The sequence below is a fragment of the Perna viridis genome, chromosome 10, assembly GCF_037379345.1.
Source record: "Perna viridis isolate PV_CMFRI_1.1 ecotype Kerala chromosome 10, ASM3737934v1, whole genome shotgun sequence".
Lineage (NCBI taxonomy): Eukaryota > Metazoa > Mollusca > Bivalvia > Mytilida > Mytilidae > Perna > Perna viridis.
This window is the reverse complement of record NC_142454.1, coordinates 30,627,608-30,654,911: the sequence shown is the minus strand read 5'-3', so window position 1 is coordinate 30,654,911 and position 27,304 is coordinate 30,627,608. Positions and strand designations below refer to the sequence as shown.

The window sequence follows — 27,304 nt, the reverse complement described above, 5'->3', positions numbered from 1 at the left end:
CCTGCACAAAGTCCAGCTCCCTAGACCACTCGGCCAGCTAGGCTATATATAAATATAGCTTTCGCTGGCCGGGTCATTCCTCCTCATAGAATTAATCTAGGGCTGTAACTTAGTACACGATGTATGGTGGTACGGGACAGTTCATTTAGATGTTAATATGTAGGATAGAGGATCAAATTAATGATGCATGTCACAACAAATCAATATTATACAACGTCTCAGAATGTGACGACTCTATTTGCTACACAGCTCCATCGAATCAAATTGATACAGGGAAGATATATAAACGTATAGAAAGGTCTGAAAAATTCCCAATGATGTTAGAACTGTCAAATTTGCGATGCAAATTTTTGGTCGTTCCCTCCGCGGGACTCGAACTCGTACTGCTGTAACATCTATATGTATATATGTATATATATATATATATATATATATATTTGGCAAACAGCGGAATTTATGTTTCTGATATACAAATCTATCATTATAGGTCTGCAAAAATCCCTCGGGGTGTCGTTGTCTGGCTCATGTATTAAGATATTTACTAAGAAATCTTGGTCGTTGAAATTGGTTGATGTGTAATTATTTTGTATCAATTTCTATATAATCTGATTGGTCATGGTGAAGTTTTTAACGTTCTCCCAACACCATTTATGACGTCATAGAAAGTCAATGTCGTATGTCGTATGTCAAGCGGAAAATATTCAAAAGCAATCAGAGAAAAAAAAAGTTTTTTAGACTCGTAAAGGTTGGATATCCTAAAACAATAATGTCTGAAATTGTGTTCGTTGTGATTGGTTGTTGTATGATTGTGTATCACTTTCTATATAATCTGATTTTTCGTTGTGAAGTTTATAACGTTCTCTCAACACTATTGATGACGTCATAGAAAGTCAATGTCGTATGTCAAGCGGAAAATATTTCAAAGCAATCAAAGAGAAAAAAAGTATTTTTAACTCGTAAAGGTTGAATATCGTAAAACAATCTATAAGTTATGTAGCAGTCTTAGTAAGAATCATGTAAGTTATGTAATACACCCTAAAAAGGCTACATATTTTTATTTTTGTCATCAAGTTGCTTTATAGGTCTATATGATGAACTTTTTAATTATTCATTTCAATCTGCCTGCACTTAAGTGACAATACACATTGAACATACAATAATTTCTTTTATATTTTAGCGTCATTTACAGATTAATCTGCCTTAGTTTTGAAATCTACAGTACATTTTACATAAATTTTATCTCCTCATAGCACGGATTAGAGGAAACGCCACATGTTGATATCTGTTAACTATAACATTTTAAACAAAATATAAATAATAAAAATATGTACGCTTTCCAGTCATGAATCACATTTTGCATGATTCTTACTTAATTTTTATGATATTCAACTTTTACTCATAATGAAACATATAAATATACAAGTAAATATTTGGTTACACAATGTTCGAATATTTGCGGAACTGTTATACATTTGATTTGCAACAGAATTTATTACTAAAATTGTACAAAAATAAAATTCGAATGACTTATTGACAATGATTGAGTCTATCTAATTATCAGAGATTAGTTTATCATTACTGATTGCAAGATAAACCTTTAATGCCTTTTTTCGCGTGATTACGTTTAGACCATGTTTTGGGACTTTGACGTATTGGAATCCACATGTACTGCTGACGCTTTGGCATTTATTGTAGATAAGTCAAGGCAACTTTCCCTATACCTACGTATAATGTTTTTTTGGGTCTAGGAGCAGCCTGTCTTGTGGTGTGAAGATGTCATCATAGTTTATTGAAGACCAATAATGCCAATAATGGCCCTGATGTGATATCTTTCATCTCGGTGGATTTTTTGTCTCTTTAAAATTATCGCTATTTCCATTCTTGTACTGTATTTGCTTTCCCTCATTGAGGAGCAGATATTATCAGAAATATATTTGTACGAATCAAAGTAGTAAATCCAATTAAGTAAAAATGACGGTTTAAAGTACTACGCTGTAAGCTGTAAAGATTGATGAAATAAACCACATATTGGTTTTCTACTTTGTAATTCAGTCTTTGAAAGCATAATTATACAAAACTAAAGTACCTACGCATATTCCTTTCATATTCATTATAAATGTGATTTCATTAATGAGTTTAAGACTTTTGGCACTACATGTATACAACCATATTGCAAGGGAATGAATAAAATGAGATAAGATTTGAACGATAATGTCAAGTACGTTAAGGAATAAGGGCCAGACAATGAAAATAGATACATAAAATCAATTATAACTATGATAACACGAACATTGAAAGAAAAGTGAATGCAAGGACCATACTCCACTAACTAACTGGACACGTGGACAATATATATTTAAGTGTCACTCTGTAAAATTAAGGAAACAAAATTTGCTCAAAATATCCCAGTTATCGGTGGAACAATCACGAATTTTAATGGAACAGTAAAAGTAGTACAAATGTGAATCAGCGCAAACTCAACAAAAATATGTACTATAGGCAAATCTCAAATTTGATCACAGCGTAGAAGCATCATCCTATTTGAACAGTACGTGCAGTTTTTAACTTCAAAGGAAAATTTTGTGATACCCCTGTGTTATTTGGACTGTCTTTTATTTTCAGTGCTTTTATTTCAAACACCGGATAGTAATAAAATTTGGTCATTTTACATTTCCGAAGTTTTCTAAAAAAAAAATCATTAAAGAAACCTATTCAATTTCAATACATCGCATCTACCCCAAAGAACTTGAGATAAAGGATACTACAGACACTGATAAGTCAGCCTTATATCTTGACCTACATTTAGAAATCGATGGTAAAGGAAAACTATTGACCACACTATGCGACAAACGTGATGACTTTTCATTCAGGATTGTGAACGTTCCTTTCATCTGTTGCAATATCCCTGCAGCACTTGTGTATGGCGTGTTCATATCACAGATCATACATAATGCCAGAGCTTGTCGAAACAACGCAGACATTTGTATCGCGCTAGAATTCTAACAAATAGGCTTCTGGAACAGGGTTATGTTGTTGCAAAATTGAAATCATCACTACAGAAGTTTTATGGTCGTCATCATGAACTCGTGAATCATTACGGTGTATTCATCTGCGCCATGAAAACTGATTTGGTCAACGTGTCATAGTTTGCCTTTTCTCTTTATCTACCCCGGACTTGACTTTGTATGAGCAACTCAGTGGGTGTTTCTAGAAAAGCAGAGGACGCCTCCCCTACCAGTGCACCTGGTGCATGCTCCCAGTTTTAGTGGAGTCCGAGTTGCTCATTTGCTTTTGTTACTTAATTTGTGTATTATTTTAGTTACTTTTTGTTCTTTGTTTTGTATATCTGTTTTCCATGTCTGGTCTTTGGTCCTGAATTATATTCTTTAGGTTACTGCCATAATCTAGGTTCCCTTGATTATTCTTAAACAAAGTCTTGATATTAACTGTTTTTCTTCTCTCTATGATAAATGCTCATGCATTTGTTGAAAATTGTATTTTCACCATCTCAAGTGGAAGAATAATTTGACCCTTTCATTAATGAATGAAAAACTTTCAATATTTCAATTATCATACCTAAAAATTTACTAAGCTATCTAGCAAGACATTTCACACCATAAAATAGCAAAATGTATCAGGCAAGTTCACTTGGATTTTCGGGTTTTACCAAACACACATGCACATTATAAAAACAAACGTGCATTATCAAAAGAAACACGATCTTAGAAATTACATGCAGATTGATAGTAATTTGAAATCAATATCTTTGTAATACGAGAACATATTTTCCAAGAAAAGATGATAGCAATGTGACTTTTAAAGTATTTCCCTTCATTCTTCTAATTATAATAATGTTCACCGATTCATTAAAATGATTGCCGATCTTCAATTACAGAATTATACTGCTGCCTTTGTTTAAATGAAAAACAACGATAAAAAATCTATCAAATCCCTCACAAAAATACAACAAATTGGTGTAGTATCTTGTTTGATTCCAAATGTTACAAACCTGCTTTAAAAGTCTATACTACTTTGATAAATACAAGTTGAATTTTAATGACGCAAAAATGATTGATTGATATCTAAAGATTAAGGCACTAATAATTACTTTAATTGCAATTCATTTCTTTGAATTTTCTGACTATAGAGAGATTCAAGATGTTTTAACAATATTATCAATATGCAATTGTTTTCTTTTTGACTTTCAATTTAAAATTGAAGGATTACTAATACAAAACATAATATGACTTGTTTTTTTCCATAATTATTTCTTCGACTCGATTTTGAAAAAAAATACATTGCTAAGTTACAATAGCAAAGATGAATCGTAATGGGTTGTAAGAGGTGACAATAGAATTTTCACGTGTATTTTACCCATTTGTACTGTGCTTGTACCTCGGATCGAATTTATGAACATACAATGCGTGCAAGATGGAGGTTTTCTGGTAAATGGCTTTGAATACGTTTATATATCGTCATTTTGGCACATATTAAAGCTTTGATACTATAAAAAATGTTTTTAAATGAAAAAAGCTCGCTTTAAGTACAGTATTTTAAAAACAAATGCCAACTACAGGTAAAATGGAAGAAAAATTAAATTTCAAAATTCCCCTTTTCAAAATAGGTTCCTTATTGTCACTTTAAACCGGGATATAATGTGCCTGATATTTCGATTCTAGAAAATCAATAGTGCTGAACTTTTTTTAGTACATCGTTTCTGTTGTATATATTAGCAGTTTGGTTGATCATTTATAAGTCATCACCTGAAATGACTTGAAACAGTTCAAATATTCATTACATGGCTTCATAAATGTACTGCATCAAATAAAAGCTTGTTTGAACTACGGTATTTTAACAAAAATAAAAAGACAAGGTGTAATGAAAGAAAATCCAAAATTATGAATTGTTTTCTTGTTATAACGATAAATGTCTACATTTAGAAGATATTTCAATAATTTGTTCTATTTTTATTTTAAAGGCTGAGACACTGGACTGTCTGATGAAACTATAAATGGGAATTTATTTCTTACCTCAGAACATACATTGTACAAGGTTTAAAACAGAGCAAACACTTAGAATGTTTGACTCTACGTAGTATAAAAAGTAGCCAAAATACAAAGAAATGCATCAGCCCACGTACTATCTTTCCAAAAAGCTACTTGTACTTAAATGGACAAGCAACGCTCTGAATGTCTTGTAAATTTACATAATATGGTGGTTTGTTTCCTCTGATCAAAATTGATTAGCATGATATGAGAAATGCAGAAAAAAATTTACTCATTTGAAATATTACGAGTGCCGCTAGTATAGCAGCACAGGCCTGCTCTTCTGGATGTATCACATGATGTCACTCGTTTTTACATTGAATTGCTTTGTTCTGCTGTCTTGATTTTCCTATCTTTAGTTTTGCAACTGAATTAATGCTGTTGTCTCCCTTGTGTGTGAAGATCGTCTTTTTGGTCCTGTTCTTGGATTTCGATTTTGATCTCTTTGAATTTCTTATTTTAAATACCTCAATATTTTTACACGAAGGACGCAATGGATTGATAATTCAAGTTTCTCACAAGGTATTTTAATCCACTGAAAATATATTGGTAAGATAAATAAGACAAATAATAATACGCTCATGAAGGGATCGTAAATGGTTGTATTATCAACTGAGTCCTGTATACTAATGGGTAGAATCCTCAATATCCGGTTTGTACATGTAAAATCGGAAGCTTAAAAAAGAATAATGGCAGTTTCATTTTCGTATACTTGGTAAATGCGATTGAGGACCACACAGTCAAGGAAACATAATCTTCGATGATTAAATAAACTCCTTGAGACGTTTAGATTTCCCGCACGCATGATACCTAAACGCTCAACAAACGCACGATAAACGAACGCTTCTGCTGTCCATTTAAACGAATGCTCCCAGAGTGCGTTTAATCGCACGATAGACGATGAAAAATTATAATATTAACAAATAATGACGAAAGAAAAAAATAGAAAATAGAATTAGTGAAAATATTTAGATTAATAAAAAATATATATAAATAAACCAAGTACAAAAATAAACGAACGCTCCTATCGTGTGTTTAAGCGAAAGCTCCTATCGTGTGTTTAACCGAAAGCTCCCAGTGTACGTTTAAAAAAAACGCTCCTAATGTGCGTTAAAAAAAAAACGCTTCTATCGTGCGTTTATCGTGCGTTTAAACAAACACAAAACGATGTGTAAACGCACGATAAACGATAAAGGAACGCTAAAATGGGAAACCTGAACGTTTCAAGTAGTGTCTAAATCGAACCTGAGTTTTTCTAATTGTTTTCTAATTGTTCACGAAAATCACGTTATCAATACCGGATAATTCGACCCAAACACATTTCGGACCATGGTAACCCAAAGTTTCTTACCTATGCTGCACATTTTAGCCCATACATATTTCAGACCATAACAAAAGATGAAGTCATAAGGACAATAAAAACTGTATATCATGACACATTACTCTAATTTTGAAGTTAATAATAACATGGCTCAAAAAATTATGTACGGATTTAGGCGTTTGAATTCATATGTTTCAACGGGAGCGTTTAAGGTTTTACTGTCTTCATATAAAAAAAAATAATAAAAAGTACATATCATTTGTTATATATCGTTATAACTAACAACAACATATCAGCAAATGCAGGCACATTGATACATGTAGACGCAAAATAGAAGAGTTTAAACAAAGGACGTTTATCCGTCCGATACACCTGGTCTATGCCCCCAATTTTTATTGGAGTCCGGATTGCTTATTTTCATTTGTCACTTAGGGTGTGTGCGTGTTTTTTGTTTTTTTTTTTGTGTGTGTGTGGTTTGTTTTGTATTTTGTCATTGTTTCCGCTAGCATCTCAGTTCTCTTGAATACTTTTTTAAAAGTGATTAAGGACGTCTTTAATATCACTTTATCGACATTAAAAAATTAAGGTGTTTGAACAAGTTTGTTATAAAACGTTCCTGTTTGTTTTACCTGTAACACAATAAAACACGCGAATGTCAATTAATCTATTGCCATAATGACTTCTTACACTTCAGTCACCTGAAATTTGTAGTATACATAGCGTAGATTTGAACGTATGAAGCTGGTCTGTAAAGTATCACAAAATTAATTAATGCAACATTTATATAGTATTTAAATTGGTAAATATTGACTTATCGGAAGTAAATTACCGGACTTCATAATTTCCTTTTCATAAAATTTAAGACAAAAGGTTAAATTGACATATAATGTGTTTCTATTCTTGCTTCCGTACGTTAATTTTTCATTTTAGAAAATAAAGTGACGACGACATAATTTTAGTCCATCTTTATCATGCGTACTCGGTATGACATCCGCTTCGTAAAAGTAATGATCGCAACATCAATATGGAAACCCAAAAAAAAAGTACGTCTTGACGAGAATAAAAAAAAAACACTTTCACTTCAATAAACTCGAGAATCGGTTTTTGACTTTACTTAGCATTGCCTCATTTTGAAACCATATATCTGAGGAAGCCCTTAATTTCGCAATACAGTGACCGTTTCATTTTAAGTTGTTAAATTCCATACCTTGGCGTCTGTCGTCGTCGTCTGTAAACTTTTTTTTTCAAACATCATCTTCTTTGGAACTAGACAATTTTGTTTAATGCTCCGTAGGATCCTGCAAAAAAAAAATGGCGTTTGGATTTTCGATCCGTTAAAAATGTCGCAGTGGCTACTTATATAACATTTGAGTAGGACCACATATTTCAAGTATTATTCCTTGAAACTATGAAAAAGATAAAGAAACAACGCGACTCTTTTTCTTTGATATGAAAAAGCCCTAAACAGTCTTCATTGTTTCAAATATTTTGGATGACTTAGTGTTAGAGGTATTGTCCTTGAAAGGCAAAATATAATAAGCATTATCATTATTATCAGTTTTCAGCCAATGTCTCGACTGGATTTTTACGATATGGCCTCTTTTAGGTTAAGATTGTAAAAATAGTCCTTGTTAATCTAATGGTCCTTGAAAGGCAAACCAATGACGATTTTTGCAGTTTTAAGCTGATAAAAGATAGAAAAAACTTTCAATTGATGCAATGATCATGATAATAGGACTTTTAACGTTTTTTCGGGTCGAAGTTGTGGACGACTTCTTGTTTATATTAATTGCTCTTGAAATACGAAAAATGAAACAGGTGAGCAATGTAGGCTCAAATTAGAAAAAAAAATAATCTAGATGTCTGCAATTGGTGAATTTTTCCATGTATTTTCAATAGTGTTTGATATTTTGTTACGTTTGTTTACCATGTGCTGAACGCTAAATATGCTTCTTTTCGCGATTAATATTATATATTGCATTGTTTTGAAAATAAGTACACCGCCACAAAAAAAATTACTATACAACAGTTCCTGGAAACGTACACATTTTCCATTAAATACTCGGATATCGTGCAGTACAGTACATTCGTAAGATTCTCAATGCAACTTGCTGCGTTGAAAATCGTTTTCATCGATTTATGAAATGACGTATTAGTTTTGTTATAAAATGAAAATTGATTGATCGAACAATAGATATATATATAGCAAGACATCAGATGATAAACAAGTCATTGTTTTCTCCATTAGAGATTAATAATAATTAATGGTAAGTCTCCTCTATCATTTTTATCAATGGCTGCTCGTCACATTTAACTTTTAATTCCATGTTAATAAAATTAAGTGATAAACAAAAAGGAAAATGACACTTTCAAATAAACGTTAATTATAGTTTTGTTATGAAAATGAATTGTTTTGTTTAAATACATAAGAATTTCAAAACTGTCTTTGATCCGATTTCTTATAAACTGCTTAAATATTTTAATTAATGATTACATAATTCGTTTGCTCTATAATGTATTAATATATGTTTTTACTTGGAGTTGTAAGTATATTGGTGCATGAAATACATCATGGCAATTGTTAGTGCATGTGAATAATTAACATTTTTAGACTGGTATACGTACTAGTTAATGAGTCGGATAATTTGAAAAGATGGTATTATCTTACGTGATTACCTAAACATAATTTTTATTGATACGTGTAAAATGTATTTTTGTATCCGGATGCTTTTCGTTCTGAAAAATATTTGGAGGTAATGCATCATAAAGGATAATTGTTCTGGAACTACTGATATGTTGAAATTTAAACTGATGTGTTCCTATACACAGGAAATCTATAACATCAGTTTTTCATTTGTTTTTAAAGTTCTAAAGTTTAAGGATCAGGCTTGTTATATGTGTGTCATATTACGGGTCAACATAAAAAAACAAAAAAAACGCATGTTGGAAAGTTTTAAGTAACATTATAAAAACAAAAAATAAAATCCATCATATTGTAATGATGTATTTGCTATTTAAAGAGTAGCGGTCTAATATAAATAATAAAAATAAATGTGTTTTTAAATGCAGAAAATCTAAATAAATCCTTTCAAATCGTTTCTCAAGTAATGTCTTACATACATGTATGAAAACATATGTTGCGATTGTTTTGTTATTGTTTTATATTAATACATTTGTAATGCAATAATCATTTAGGGATCTTTACCTTACAAAAAAAAACATCTAAATGTTTCCCTGGATATTCGTTAAACGAAATTCAATTTCTTTTACCGCATTGCCAGGTGATCATGCCCTACGACTCAAAAAGTGTATGAATATAGTAAACTAGCAATGGAATGGGTTTGGGCAATTGAGTATGGATTTTGGTCAATGACGAATGGCACAATTTGATCGTGATAGGGCACACAATGGCAAAAAAAAACCGGATTAATTGAAACAATTTCAATAGCATATTAAATAGATACAAAAAAAAGTATATTTTTTTAAATCAGTAATAGGTCTTCTACATGTGTAAACACGCACTCTGGATAAACTCTAAATATTTTCGACAACGGCATAGATGACATTTCTTCAAAATGTAAAAAAGTAAAATAATGACACAAACATAGTGTAATGACCAACATCTCGGACTCTAGTCATGTTTTTTTTTTTTTTTGGTCTGCAATGGGGGTTGAATTACATTTATTTTTATTAGACTTTACCAATATTTAACAAAAATGTAAATTTGAAAAGAACTAAAACAAACAAACACATTTTTAAATCCGTTCATTAATATATCCATGATTTTTTTTTATTTATTTTTTATTTTAATTATTTAATTATTTATCGAAATATATCTGTTTTATTTATTTATTTATTTATTTATTTATTTATTTATTTATTTATTTATTCATTTATTCATAAACTTACGTTTATAACTGTTAAATCTTAGACAAAATTGATATGAAAATAAAGGAATAACTACGAAACATGCAACAGCTGTTTTTTTTTTTATCACGTATGTGGCTATTTGAATATGATTACAGCAGTAGATAAGGGAGATTACTCTATGGGGAAAGAGAAAGGATATATTTAGAAATTTACCTATGATTCAAAGATATCAACAAATGTACCGTTCAACCTTCTATTCTTTGGAACCAAAATGACAGAAAAAAAACGTTCATCACCTATCTTTGTTTTAGAAGAAGCCACGATCCAACCGTCTTGAAATTGTTCCCAGACTTTCGCTAGAATATGCCTATCCAGGTCCAAATCAGAGTGGGATTTCTTTTTTATTTTTAGTCATTGATATCTACATTTCTCTTGTTATGTATTTAAATTCGTTTATAATTGTGCAGTTTATATACAAAACTTTTAATGTTATACATTGACAGGGGTTTTTGAAAATTGTAAGATGTGAAAACGAAAGATAACGAATTAGAAACGCTACCAGGAATTGGATGTTCATCAAATATGATACTACTCCAAATTATATCGTATCGTTGTAAATGTCTACAATGCAATACCCTAGTGTTTGCAAATGAAGACTTCATTTATACATATTTATAGATAGCTTTTTCATGCCTTATTCGATTTACCTCTAATAAAATCCTCCTGATAACACACAAGCAGATTATTTCATTACTTCAAATGAACAAGCGCGATTAGAAAGAATTTGTAGATGGGGATGTAGGAATAAAGGAAAAAGACCTAATTAGTATAATATTAATTGCTACAGAATGTTTTCTATTTGAAAAAAAAATCGTTGTAAGTAGTTTCTAAGCACTATAGAAAACTAGGCTTATTTACAAGAGACAACTTTGTTTACGTATGACATCACTTTTTTCACTTACTTAACTTATCCCAAACAATACTCAGAAAAAGACCTAGAGGTATGCATTTATTTGTGAAAGAGTAATCAAGGGAACCAATGTTATAGCGGTAGTCAAAAGAATGTAATCAAGGGACAAAGACCAGACATGGAAAACAGACATACAGAACAAAGAACATAAAGTAACTAAAATCATACATTTAAAGTCACAAAAGCAAATGAGCAACTCGGACTCCACTAAAAACTGGGAGCATGGACCAAGTGCACCGGTAAGGTAAGCGTCCTCTTCTTTTCTGGAATAAAAGTAATCAGGATATAAACAATATATCATATATCTCAGACAGACCGTTAAGGTATCATTTTGCACGATATCAGATATTTGTTTTAAAATGCATGTTGAAAATAAAAACGTTCATTCAAATGAAAATTCACCAATTTTATCTCAACTAGAAATGATTGATTCGAATAAAATATGTAGAAACTAAATACGGGATGCTGTTGATTTTTCTGTGCTCGTTTCTTTGTGAAGCATATCAAATTATATTTAAATAATAGCAAACTTTATGGGGTTTTTTTTAAAAAAGATCCACATTTTCGATTGGTTCCAGAAACAGTTTACATCTTTATCACACATTTGGAAGAAATGTGAACATCCCGTTTTAATAACAACGGAACCTGTTAGGTGATATCAGCTCCGGGTTGATAAATGTTTGTCAATGTCAACATCATAAATATCAACCGGTCATACATGATAACGTTCGATTCATAATTCCAATAATTTGTTTATATATAAAGGCATTACGCTCAAATATGACTTAAAATATATTTTTTGTAAAAATTTCAATGTGTGATAAAATAAATGATTGCATTGCAGTGTTACAAATAATCCCTAGCATCAACCCTCGTTCCATATAACATAGCAGTCTCGTGTTAATAATGTAATTTAAATGTAATTATCTTTTACCTATAATTATCGTCAGCATCACTAAAAACGTCATATCTTATGTGATCGTCTTGAATAAACATTCAATTGTGCATAATAACATACTAATTGTATTCAGGCGCTGAAAAGCAGATCGTGTATATCATGAATATTGTCCCTTTGTCACGTAAATACAAGTTTAAGCCATTGTTCGCGTTTGTATTTTCAAACTCAAAGCAGCAACGACATTCGTTTCCATTCTAATGATGAAAAATACTTACTGTCAAATAACAGCTATAGACAGTCCGTTTGATTAAAATCGCGGTATTCTTCTAATTAATTGAAATACTTCTTGCTAAAAAAGTGTGTTTCTAACAGTAGAAGATGGAGTTTGTAGAGTATAAATTTTATATGTTTGATTATTATAAAGAACTTGTGCGACATTGCGTAAGTCTTGGTCGACCCCCATCCCCATTCCAGATATCGCAAAGGGGACAGTTGATTTATGGTATAGAAAACAAAACTCATAACAATGTTTTATCAGTCAATATATACTATATTCTTTGTAAAGATAGCCCTTTCTATATGCAGATCAATCATCTATTTCCAACTAAAATCGACTAACCCAAATAAAATCAAAAACGATAACTCTTGCAATGTGCCAATCTTTTACACAATCTATATACATGCATTTTTTATTTCAAAAGGGCAACAACCTAATGACAAACTGAGACCAGTTATGTGGTTTGCTACTGTTTTTGAATTGGAATTAAAAGTGAAATTGATGTGTTTTTGTCATGCATGAATCATTTCCTGTCAGATATCAAAAGACTTGTGCTTAAATGCATAAATATGACTCTTGTAAGCATCATGTTTTAGATTCGTGTTTCGTCAATTCCTACGTGCATATTTGTCGTGAATAGAAACAGATTTACAATAACACTCAAATTATTTCATTAATTCTGGTCCAAATCATAATAGTGTATTAATCCAACGATATCATACAAAGTCGGTTTGACATTCAGTTTTGTTCGTTTTTTTACCTTTCCTATAAAAAAATAATTTGAAAAAAGTAGTAATACTAATTATTTGTCTAATTTAAAATTTATCACATAGTTCTTCTGTTCTTTTAGCTCATCAGTGCGGCAATGGTTACTTTGCAAACAATTGTTGTGATGATTCTCATAATGTCAAGACCACAGCTAGCAGAATATCATAACAACACATTTACAATAGGAAGTGGAATCGTACAGACAACATATAAAGCAAATCTTGAAGGCAAAGATTTTGCAAACAATACGACTGTACCTTATATTGGACGTTCAAGCATAGAAACAACAACGGAAGCAAGCGATCAATCAAAACAAGATTACCTGAAGCATATTTATGAAACAGTGGAATATGTGCAAGACATATACGTTCTTCCGTTTGTTTGTACTATCGGCATAATCGGGAATGGTATTGTTGCCTACTTCCTATTCGCACGTCGACGATCAAGTTCATCATTTATTTACATGCTAGCAATATTCGTGACTGATATTTTAAGTCTCGTATCAGACCTGTTTCTGCCCTTTTCAACTTTGCTCAAAGAAAGCGATTCATTAGCAGTACGCGAGGTAGCTGTGTATTTATACAACTGGAACAAAGTTTTCATAACCTACGTATTGAGAATTACTTCTTTCAATATTTTCTGCGTCCTCTCTGCAGAACGATTGATGGCAATCCAGTTTCCGCTGAAACTGAAGTCTTCACTGACTGTCAAACGACCCCAAATATTCTTATTGCTTTCACTCATTTCTGGTACTGGATTGACTATCCCGCGCATGATATACACAAAAATTACAGAAAACGTTAATCCATCGACAAACGAGACAATATTCAAACGAGTTTATTCTGACCTCTATCTTTCAAACGAAGAACTAAATAACAGGATTTTGATAATATTACATTTTTTCGCAGGTCCAGTACAAATCGTTTTCTTCTGTGTTATGAATGTCCTTATTGTTCACGGTATATTCAAAAGTAAGAAAATGCTTCTTAATATGAATGCAAATAATAATGTTCGGATTAAAACTATCAAGAATCTTCAAGTCAAATTATGTAAAATTTTTATGGTTTTGTGTTTCACTAATGTTTTGGCATTTCTACCGAATTCTGTCGCCACAATCACTATCAAATTGTCTCCAGGGCTTGGGTTAAGCTTACGGGATTATTTAACTCAACTTATTTTACACGGTGGTAATTTTCTACGGATCCTGAATAGCGCAAGCGACTTTATCGTTATGCTGGTTATGTCAAAGGAAATACGCAGGGATCTGAAGCACAAAATGTTTCATTTAGGTACCTCTGAAGATAAATACCAATCATCAAGAACATTGAATAGTGACTTACAAAGTATCAGTGGGAACATTTGACATGGCCAAATGGAGAGGAAAGGAAGCTGTTAAAAGGAAAATATTAACCGAAAAACATATCAATGCAGATATCAATTATACTATGTAAGATATAATCAATGATACGTACATGCACCTTTGAATAAATTATCATATAGGCATATAAAATATATGTTGTGACTTTGAGTGCAAACAAATTTTGTGAGAATAAATTTCCGTCGACAACAAAGGGGTATGTTCAGTTTAAATCAAATTTGACCAGGAAATAATTATCGTCATATTACATAAATATAAGTAATATGTGCGCTTACTTGATTTTGCTAACAAACAAACATTAAAATGTGCAAACTGAAGCCAAAAACTGTAAATTCTGCAAAAAGGAAGAGAAGCACTTGATTTCATTTTTATTTGCATGAACATTTGGCTACGTGTTTCAATAACTTAAATATTCTAAACATGAAGGCCATTTTTATCACGACAACTTTTGATTAAATTTATATTTATGCAATGGTTCACATGTATGTAACATCAAAACACACCCTAACCTCTTACTTTCGTAAGAAGCAAACGAAAGATGCATAGAATCGATGTTCATTGACATCTTTCTGATACTGAAATATTGAAACGGCTCGTACTTTTTTGTTTTTGGAGCGAGGGTCATCATTTGGACACTATTATATGTCAAAGGTCTTTTAATGATTTCCTAATAGTTTCTGAAAATAACAGCAACTGGTATAAACAAATATACTCCTTTAAAGGTAAATAATATCATTCTAATACTTACAATGCCTTAAAAATTTGCAAGTTTAAATTGCAGAAAAAAGGCTACTATTCCCAAGTAAAATTGGAACCATCATACTGAAATGTGATCTAGAAATGGTCTGTGCCAAATTTTGATTCGTACAGGATAAGTTCAGGGAAACATTAAAACCATGTTCATAACTTTTTTCGTAGCAAGTTGGTTACTAGTGGGCCAATATTGCAATATTGGACAACTCTCGACATATGGTGGCGGGTCATCAATATTTGATCAAGGACACGGCAACATTATATAATATAGCTTATGCTGTTCAAAAATACACTTTTCGGATAAACAATACATAATAATTTTCACAATCTCAATCATGCATGGGCTAAAAGATATCAGTATTGTAAAAGTGGAATCAAGAGAACCAAGGTCATAGCGGTAATCAAAAGAATGCAATCCAGGGACAAAGACTAGACAGGAAAACAGACATACACAGCAAATAACATAAACTAAAATCGTACATACAAAGTAACAAAAGCAAATGAGCAACTCGGACTCCACTAAAAACTGACAATAATGAATTCTCGAAAATTCAGAAATTATACCCCAGTTTCTCTTCAAACTTGAAATTTGATATACATTCTACAGAGTAGTTTGCCTTAGAGTAAATAACAAACGCGTAATTGAACATTTTACTCTAAAAACATAGCATTTACTGGGATCGATCACAATTGCAATTGAAAATATTATATTTTTGAAGTATTAGTTGTAGGTAAGAATTTCCATCATAATTAATGAAATTTTAATACAATTTTACACGTTTCTGTTATTTAGACGGATTGTGTGCCATTTGTGATTATGGTATCTAACTTTGTGATGTGTTATAAACGATTTCAAAGCATAATATTGTGCAAGTTCAAATATATTCAAGTTCAAATCTTTATCTCATATAAGACAAATTTAATATTACATTGTTTCAATACAAGCTACAAAGTGTGTCTAAAACAATTATAACTTCATGATATTGGGTTATATTGGTGAATATTATCTTATGCAAGCTATTTTATTGGAGTCACAGGCTCATGCTACTGAAAAATGTCTGCTAAGGACAGTTTTTCATTAATGTAAATCAATTAAGACTATTTTTCACCTCAAATGGGTATTTCCCTATTCCATTTCTAATAATTAAGATTTTAATGAAATAACCATTTAGAATGATTTTGAAACCTTTATTCACAATTTGCATTATTGTTTCAATAAATCGAAAGATTGGTTTCTGAGAGGAAAATTTGACGGCACGGTATCACATTTGAAACAACGTCTCACAATATAATGAGGCGTTTTGTGGATAAGGCAATTACAATATGTACTACAGACAAGGATCGACGGCCGTCAAGACCCACTGCAGCTTAACATTAATGAATAAAAACAAAGCGAATAAAGAAAGCCAATATCTGTTTCAAACGACCAATGGGTATTGAATGTATTTTTTTGTAAAAGCGAAACAACGTAAATTTTTGGATTAAGGTTCTCTTGTGTTTCACTATGTCCGTTCTGTTTTTCCGATGCAGAATCTCTATAGGGGTCATCCAAAAAAACAGGATTTTTTATTGTTTGAGTCTTCATATCGTGGTCGACCACATGACTAGAAAACTAATATACAGAGGAAGGTCGAATAAAATCTACAGCAATTTGTTTCCAGAACAATTTTGGTTTTCGTGTGCTATTCTGGTGTTTCTCTTTTTTTAAAAGTACCTGTCTACATGAATTCAGACACTGCCGATACTAAAGTGATTCATGGTGTAGAGAAAGCCACCGAACAAGCTATGATTTTTTTCAATCTACATATGCTATATATTTACATAACAATTTTTTGTTTCTGTATTCAGATCTGCACTTTTGAGACAATCTTACAATTATCTCCAACTACAATCAACCAAATTAATTAAAACCAAGGACGATAACTGTTGTAATGATCCAATATCACGTACAATCTATATAAATTCTTATCTCAAAAGAAAACAACCAAATGAAGAACTAAGACTTGTTATGTGGTCAGTAACTAAGTCTGAACAGGAAATAAAAACTGAATTTGGTGGTTTTTTGACATTCACCAATCACCCTCTGTCTGATTTTTTGAAAGACTGCTACTTAAGTGCAGGCCAGCTTGTCTGTTACGAATTCAGTTCCAAATTTAACTATCTTCTGTTTGCATATAGTTTCGTAATAATTATATCTTCTCAATTTGCTGATATCAAGTTTTCTTCCACTGATTTGAATATATGTAACTCATCATTCGAAATCACATTCTAGAAAATGAACTTAGTTTAACAATTTGACATTTAATAAATATGATTTAGTTACATGACAAAATCCGAGGCAAACAGCAGCTTTAAGGGCAAAAAAAGCAAAATGAATGAGTTATTCGTTTCAATTAAAGAAAATTTAGTTTATGTTTATGTCGAATACCTTAGTGTAGAGTCGGCATTACGATGGTCAGAACACATGTAATTAAAGTGCAAGTTTTGGTAAGAAGCAGGCAAAATGAGAAAAATCAGACACATGCATTTTAAAGCACTAATTATTGCACAAAGCATGCTAAAGGATTCTTTCTCCATTTCGAACGATTATTATTTGATCCCTGCATTACTCGATTTGCTCAGCTATTTTCAATAGAATGAAAGAAAAAAAAAAGATTTTTGACAGATTTACTTGCACTTGGCCTGCTTATTTTCATTGAAATTAAAACTTCATTTTACCAAAGTGATATATGAATGAATTCTAGTTTTTGTCCTTGATTTTGATCGTTAGAATAGTCAAATTGAACTTTCAAAATGGTGTATTTTTTGTACCATGTTCCATCCACTGTCTAGATTATACAGAGACTTACACTTAATTCGTTAGGTGCTTTGATATCCTCAATGACTCTGTCTCTATGTCTGTAAACATATGCTTTTACAAACGTTTTTGAATTGACCAATTTCGTCGCATACACCTATACAAAATTTGCGATCCCCTGTGCATAGTAACATTCCCATGTTTTTATCCCCTCTGCCACATTCATTACCTAATCTCGCCTCTTTATGTAAAATTAGTAAACCGGAAACTGATTTCTTAATTATTATGATGTAGTTTTCATCTGCCTTGTCATGTCTTCACATATTGTGTAAGTCTCCTGCGTAGAAGGTATATTCGCTATTTTAAACTTTTACACACTCTTTACTTAACATTAACACATTAATGCAAATAGATACAATAATACAAAAACAGATCTGCAGATCTATAATATTTAACAGGTATTTTACATGGTACTAAGTACATGTAGCGCAAAAAGTAAGAGACGCCAACTCAATGACTCAAAAATTGGATCGTTGTCAAAAAAAAAAATGCATGGCTGTGCTTCCATGAACTACCACAACAAAAATCCGGCTCAGTGTGTAAAGAGCAGGGTTTCCTAGATCGGTCAACCGTTCTCGTCCTAAAATGCATGAAACATGTGCCGCAGTATCGATAAACAAAAAGCAGACAACAAATCCACATAACATACAAAGACAAACCAAATTTCTTTTACATTGAAATAAACGTCTTTACTTGTATATAAAACAAAAGTGAGATCATTCTTGTACATGTAATACTGAATTCATTGAGTAAACAGCAAACGTCATTTTTTATACATGTGCATATGAAAGGATGTATTCAAGCCTAGTGATAAGATTAATTCGAATGCTAGACACTCGTAAAAGGAGAGCTTCGAGAACTTACGAACTTGCGAACCACAAAGCCCAACGTAATTTTAGCAATAGAGAGATATAATTATTGAAGGTGATTGTGTACTTTTTTATTCTATACGAAAGGATGGGTTGCAATAACCTATGTATACGAAGATCGATGGTAAAGAAAATTATTGACCAAACTATACGACAAACGCGATGACTTTTCATTCCGTATTTTTAACTTAACTTTCATCTGTTGCAACATCCCTTCAGCACCTGCGTATGGAGTTTCCATGTCATAACTCATACGTTATGCCAGAACTTAACGTAACTACAGACTTTTTTGTATAGCCCAAGACTTCTTACAAATAGCCTTCTGGAACAGGTTTTTTTTGCTACAAGAATGAAGTCATCACTACAGGAATGGTCGTCACAACATTTGTCTGCGAGGTCTTACATGCTTTGGATTTCATGTGACCACATCAAAAAGGATCCACTAGCTGGATGGTCATGTCAGCTTTTAAAGCTCTGTCAGTGCAAAGCTGGAGCTCACACACTTGATTGTTGTTCTCATATAGCTCCAGTTATTTGTTTTACCAAAGTCATTGCGCTCACAAACTCTCTTTGCCTTTGAGTTCATCGGGGGGGTGGGGGGGAATATTTTTAGTGAAGCAGATGATGACTGGAATTCAGATTTTAAGATCACTTTTGATGACGAATTGTAGCGACGCATGTAATGCCTAAGTAGAGAATAATGGCATTGTTTTCCATAACTATTTGTTTATGAATTGATATGTTTTTACAAGTTTTATATCACTTTATATATTTATAACAATGTCAGATTCTTCTATCAATGATTAAGAAATGTATGATGAGATTTTAAATATGTTTTGTTTCTATTTATTGCTCACAATTAAAGCCTGATACTTTTTTTCTAATTTCATATACCTTATATAATGCATTTCTTATTTTTAAAATATCTATTTCTGTCATCAATGGCATTTGTTTCCCCGATTTTTAATGTAAAAGATATTTTTAAAGTTGCACATTTATCTTACAATCATATTATGTTATGAAACCAAATTTTTGAGCTAAAATTTAGTAATTTGTTATATTGCTCTCGATTTTAACCTAAAATTACCCCTCACGTGACCAGAAGTGACCAGAAGGTTAAATTGAACATTCTTATCATGAGCAAACATTATCTTTCAATTTTGAGTATTCATATCAATGTATTGTAAAGGGCCAAAAAGTGTCTTTACCACAATTCGTCCTTCTGGATCGTATTTCTTTAATAAAAATAAATAAACACAACTATATGAAAACAGACACTCAGACTTAGCTAACTTCTACGTATCATGTTCGTTTCCCTATTATCACTGTTTCATTACTCTAGCTTCTATTTTTGTTTTTTTTTCTGAGTTCTGAATTCTTTATTTTAGTTCCGAATTCTATTTCCAAAACTATAATTTAGAAAGTATAACTTCAATCTTTTAAATGTATAAAAGAATTCAAGATGAAGAAATCACAAGAACAAATTATACTTTACTTAAAATAAAATAGTGGAGCGTTTATGAACGACTTCTGAACTACTCTCTGTCATGGTACTTTCTGATTTCTTGCATTAACAACAATAAATACGATTATATCAGACTGTTTCTTTTTCTCAAGTTTGAAAGATATAATTCCTTGTTTTAGTCCTACAATGTACTGTTTCAAAAGTTTCAAAAGAAGAACAAGACCTAGCATTATCATATCATGTGGAATCAGTGATTTTATAACAAAGCGCCTTAACTCAAATTGCTAAGTTGGACAGTCGATGAACATGAGACTGGGTGACACTTTCAGTCGTGAAGAAGGAATTTGGTTAGTACAGAATATTTTTTTTCTCGCTCCAGTGCACAAATGTTTAATGATCATGTTCATCGACTCTCCTGCAGTTAACACAAAGAACTATTGATCAATAATGTCCATTTGCTATTATCTAACTAGATATGTTAGCCATGTCTCTTAATATATAACTACTTTGTAGTAATAATTGGAAAAACCGATATTTAGGAAAACTTGGGCAAAACTTGCAAACGGTAATTAAGCATTCTAAAATTCCATGTATATTATACAAACTTGGGAAAAGTCTGGTTATAATAACCTTAGTTTAGTTCTTTATGTTAGAAAATCTAAAACTAATGTGGTTCTCTAAATACTCGGGAAACAGAAACTTTTTTTAAATAATGAATGGCTAAAATGTGCTATCAAACAGAAACTAATTGATCAATTTGTTCAAAAATGGCAATCTTTGAAGAATTATTCGCAAAAGGTATTAAACTATTTGAATTATCACAACGATATTGAATAAATTCGACAAAATAGGCCATTTGAAAGTAACTCTAAATCGTTTTTATGGTGAAATTTCGAAAATTTGTGTTTTTGTATTTTCGTATTGTAGCATAAAAAAGGAGTTGAAATGTTACATATAAGTTACCTATAAAGAGAATATCTGGGTCTGTATCGCGGAGTTTCTCAGGTGAGTCTTACGACAACTGAAGAAATCCTTAAAGAGCCCTACTGGATTTTGAAAAAAAAATCATTGTATTGTACTACATTTACATGTACTTTCAGTTGGCGGTTGTTTCATGAACACTTTTCCTGTATGATTAACTCTAAATCTCAAAATACTCCTCATTTCTTCAACAAAACATATCTCTTTGGGGTCGTCTCTTTGATATATTTACCATATCTGTTCGTCTTATGTTATTTTGTTTCATTTATTGATTTATGTTTTAGTGTTTTAATTATGTTTTTTTCTAATATATATTCTATCATTATTTTGTCCTTTATCTATTTATTTTTTTATAATTTGTTTTGTTTTTGTTTTGTATCAGTCGGATTTCATTTGCCAACTTTTCATTGAAAAGAAAGACTCTCATTTAAAAATAATCAAGCCAATAAAACATCATACACATTGTAACTTTTCCGAAGGTATTGTTTAATAAGAATATTCGCCCAGTAAACTTGCCTGAAAAAAAAGTGATAATTACTTGGATAAATTATATAGAATAAAAGTTACTTTAGTTTTGGACACTGGTTTTATAATGTGAATAACTTACATGAGCCGAAAGGATGAATTCAAGATATTTATATGATTTAAAAAGTATCCAAAATGAAAGTAAATGTAAAATGATTATAATTAATATGTTTTTCGTATTCATATCTTGTCTATAAACTTTTCTAATACGCACTTTTTTTCTGGCGCAAGTATTTTGTAGTGCAGTTCAGAGCCTTTCCATGTTGAGTCATTTGCCATAGAATATTAGAAGTAGATGGAAGACGACTTTAATGCATTCTGAATAGACCACGCCTCACAGTAAACTTCGTTTGAAATAAAAGGACAATCGATTGAATATGAATTATTGTCGCTTACATCATATTGTTTGTGATACAATCCCTACGAAATATAAAAAAAATTGACAAATTGCCGATAAATTGTTTGATGTTGTACTTCCTTCGTTAGCCAAGACAATGTTAAGGGCAAATTACACTGATAACAAGAGCAACCCTACTACTTAAATATTGTAAAAACAACGAGCAATATTATGTCGAGGTAGGAAATCCCTCACTATTTGAACGGAAGTGTACAACAATTGATAATAATTGCGACGGTGTTTTATAAAAGTTTTTTTTATTTCTTCGTCTATCCCGTGACATTTTATAAGCAACTGGGATTGTGTTTCTTCAAAAGCAGAGGACGCTTACAATATCCTACCGGTAGATCTTCTCTATGTTCTAAGTTTTTTAATGGAGTCCTGGTTGTTCATTTACTTTTGTTTCTTTTGGTTAATTCATGTTCTTTGCTGTGCATCTGTTTTCCTCGGTTGGTTTTACATGTACTTTCATAATTTAGCACATTAATTTTCAAGAGTTAAAACAGTCAAAAAATTGTCATATGTGTCAATGCAAAAAGAAGTCAGCAGTACAGTACACAGATCTTCATGTATGTAGTCGCTCCTGAGGTGTTTTTGTAATATGTCGATTGTGATTAGTTCGCATCTAACTTTGCTTGTTGTTTTTTTTTATATTATACTGTCGATTGTTTAGTGTGTCGAGTGTTCCATCACTTGTTACGCATTGTTAATAAACAGTCACTTGTGTGCTGTTTGAAATATACTGTAACTTGAAGGATGTTTAGAGTGTTCTGTTATCGTTGGGAGTTTCGGGTTTTCTGCTATTGTTGAGGGCTTGTTGGATGTTTCGGTTGTACCACCAATTGTTTGATATTTCCGTTGTACCATCGCTTTTTAGATGATTCTGTTTTACCACTGCTTGTAGTGTGTTTTGGTTGAACCGCCGCTTGTTGTGTTTTTCGATTGTATCTCCACTTGTTTGATGTTTTGTTGTACCGCCGCTTGTTGGATTTTTCGGGTGTACGACCGCTTATTGTTGTGTTTCGGTTGTACCGCCGCCTGTTGGATGTTCAGGTTGTATCGCCGCTTGTTGGGTGTTTTGGTTGTACCGGAAATTGTTTAGTATTTCATGTTTACTTATTTAGTGTTTGGAGTTAACCGTCGATTTTAAAGTTTGTGAATAGACATTTGGCGTGATTAAAGGAGAATACCATGTTATTATGCAAGTCATAAATATCGAAACTAATCTGTTAAACATTTATGAAAATTAAATTTAAACAAAATAATTTCCTTTTCTTAATTAATTAACCGAGATTTATAGTTAGGAAATTTGAATTTCCCGCGCCTATGAGCACAACCATGATAGCTTTAGCTGTGACGTCACGAAGTCGGTTTGAAAAGTGAAAGTAAATAGGTAATTGATTACGATGTCCGCAAATTTAGGACTTTTTTCCCTATAATTTCAACCCAAAATGAATAGAGGAAGAGATTGAGGCACAACATGTAAGCAAATGTCAGACATCATAGATCGGGATTTGCAGACAGATGACTAGTATTTGTAAAGAAAATCTTAAGCCGGTTTTGGCTACTTCCGAAGAAGACTTTCTAGGAATATTTAGAACATTCCTCTTTTAGCCCCGTGCAGGTCCGGGTGTTAAAAGAATAGGCCTGCAGCAGCGCTAAGCTTGTCGTAAAAGGCGACTAAATAGTGCTCAGAACCCTAGCCAGGGGCTAGGGCGCTCTGCCCACAGAGCAACTGGGATGTGTGCCTCAGGTGGTGGAATGGGATACCCCTGCCGTGTAACATGCTGGGGTTGTCAGGCTATAATATGGAAAACCTGACCGCCAACCATAGTGGTGCACCGTGTTGGGAAAGATGCCACGTTCCTCGCACGTTAAAGAACCGTACTGTGGTATTCTCCCGGAGTAGGAACCATAGGGCTCCGCCACAGGAGGCTAAATTGCCCGACCCTACCCACCTCTCCCTATTTCCAGTGGCAATCAAAATTTGTCTACCCCATTGTCCTTGTGTCCCATCCCTTTTCATTTCATCATCATTTCATGTTCATTTTATCATCAATTTCATGTTCATTGTCTGAATATAGCTGAAATATTGCTGCTCGGACGTTAAACCCCAACAAACAAACAAACAATTTAGTCTTTTATCATTCGTGCAATCGTAAGTTTGACATGTCATCATGTTTTGGTGATTAGATATACATGATCATAGAAATATTAACGGAATATTCCTTGTTTACATATATTTGCAGTACTTGTATCAGTACCATACCGAAGCTATCGGTAAAAATCAATAAAGTCTGACTATGACCTTTCTTCAGATAGGAGAGTTCTGCAAGATGACTATTCACTTATATTTCAAGGATTTCGAACTTTGCATAGCCTTGAGCATTTTGCATTAAAGGTTATTTATTTTTGTTTACGTGTGTATGATTTATCACAAGAGGCAAACTTAATACAAAGGTGGTATTTCCCTTTAATGGATCATAGTCGCATTTAAGACGAAAATAGACCAGTTAATTTTAGGAAATGTTAAAGAATGGTGCAGAAACATTTAAAACACTTTTTAAGCTTTTCTACAAGTGTTCCATTACCAAAATGTACGTTCTGATTCGTTATTTTTTCAGACCTAGTGTGTTTGTGATTCGCCTGAGGAAATGACTATATAATGAAGCATCCTACAAATGCACTTTAATTTTTAACAAATACTGTATATAAAGGAGAGATTTATGCAAGATTAACGTCAACACGGAGTTCAAATATTTGTATAAATTAAACAAATTGTAAAGATACATAACGAGAGATAAAATCTTTCATTTAATAAAATATGAGATTTTAAATATCCATGGTTGATCTTAAAATTGAATTTAAAAAAATAAGCTTTATCAAAGAACAAAGAATTAATTCTTTAGTGTGTGAAGCAAAAACAAGCTACGATGTGGTGACCTGCTACGATGTTTAACTCTTATTTCGTGCGCTGACTATAAGCCATGTATGACAACTTTTTTTAAACGTCTAGTGATGTAAGCGAATTTGTCAGAAAATATCCAATAATTAACCTTTTCTGTAGTAACTGTACCTTCGCTTGTTACAGTTTATCTGTTTCAAATATATCGTCGCTTGCTAGGTCCTTCGAGTGAACCGTTACTTGTAGGGTGTTTCGAGTGTTCCGTCACTTGTTCTTTGTTTTGATTTTTGAATATTTTGCATTTATAATTGGTGTAATTATACTGAAATCTGTTCATTCTATTAGCCAGGACTTCTTGCTCTTATTCACCGTTTTCTCAATACAAATGGAGGACAGGAACTTTTGCCTATCAAGCATAAGGAAGTGAATTGGGTTTTTTTGGGGGTTTTTTTTGTTTTTTTTTGTTTTTTTTTGTTTTGTTTCTTTTTTTTTTTTTTTATTCATAAAAGAAGAGCTCTGATTCTGATATTCTGTATTCTGGAATACGTGTACAGTTGCGATTACTTATAACCTCTCTTAAATTCTGTCATAATCTGTCAGGAAAACTGTTCTTCGAAAGTAGATAGAACCAAAATCCTGACAGATGCTGAGAGTGTCTGACAGAGACTCGCGTGGGTCAGGACAGGTTTTGCCCTATTCTATGACAGATCCTGACAGAAACTGTCTTAGGTCGTGACAAAGAATTACGAAAAGCTATTCTAAACTGTCATATTCTGGACATTTTCTGACACTACATCGTTCTATTCTGTGTGACGTAATTTAGAACAGGAAGTCCGTGATTAAAAATTGAAACAGTGTGACCAATGTAAATAAGCAAATCCGGTTCGGAAAGAAAAATCTTGATTTCAAACTTTACATTGAATTTCCAATTATATAGAGCTTGTCGTGATTATCATCCCACACTCACTCGATGGCTCATGACCCAGTCACTCATCGTTCAAAAATTATTATCATTTACATGTATGATTTTTCACATACTGTCCCATTCCTTTTCATTTCATCATCATTTCATGTTCATTTTATCATCAATTTCATGTTCATCGTCTGAATATAGCTGAAATATTGCTGCTCGGACGTTAAACCCCAACAAACAAACAAACATAAAAATATAACTATCATGTGTGTGTCTGCAACACATACATTTCAGTCAAAGTTTTTCAAATATGTCATATCCCAGCTGCAAACTGTATGAGTGTGAGCACTTTTAATTTCCATTGAAGTGTAAATATTAACTAAAATGCTATTTTGTTCTTCAATATAACTATCATGTTGATGTCTGTGACATATTTATTTAAGTCAAAATTCTCCAGAAATGTCATATTCTTGCACACTTTATGAGTGCTAGCATTTTCAATTTCCATGAGGGTCTAAAATTAATGACTAAAATACTTTTTTTTTCATACAACAATTATGTGGGTGGTGGGCCACATATATTTCAATCAAAATTCTTCAAAAATATAATATTCTTGCAAAATGTATGAATGGAAACACATTAAGTTTCATAAAAGTCTAAAATTTATATATACAATATTCAAAATTGTCAATATATTAGGTATTTTGTATCATACTGTTGACTGCGACAAACAAAATCAGCCCAATTCTTAAAAGTTATGGACGTAACACCTGGTACGGTAGGCAATAATTTTTGTTGGTACTACATGCAATATATAAAAGTCCTGTCAAAAATTGAAAAAAAAACAGATTCAAACATAGCAAGGCTTCCATTCCGTCATACGAATCGGGATTCGGGTATTTTGACTATTTTTCGGAATCACGTACACTTATTTTATGTAATTAGCCAGAGAGGTATTTTCTGGCTTGGCCGCTTAGTGACTGTCAGAATCTGTCAGGAACTCTTCTAATCCACGTCTCAGTTCTACCCAGATCAGGTCCTGCTAGGAGAGTGTCACGATTCATGACATTTTATGATCGACGGAGCATGTCTAAAGTCTTGACAGGTCTTGA

General features: G+C 32.1%; 1 protein-coding gene across 1 annotated transcript; it reads left to right on the top strand.

The window, feature by feature from the left end:
• The first annotated feature begins 13,285 nt into the window (after positions 1-13,285).
• LOC148605342 (uncharacterized) lies at positions 13,286-14,633 on the top strand. The gene has a single exon (XM_088550766.1). It carries the CDS (start codon positions 13,286-13,288, stop codon positions 14,510-14,512), a length of 1,227 nt encoding a protein of 408 aa, XP_088406892.1. The 3' UTR covers positions 14,513-14,633.
• Positions 14,634-27,304: the final 12,671 nt, after the last annotated feature.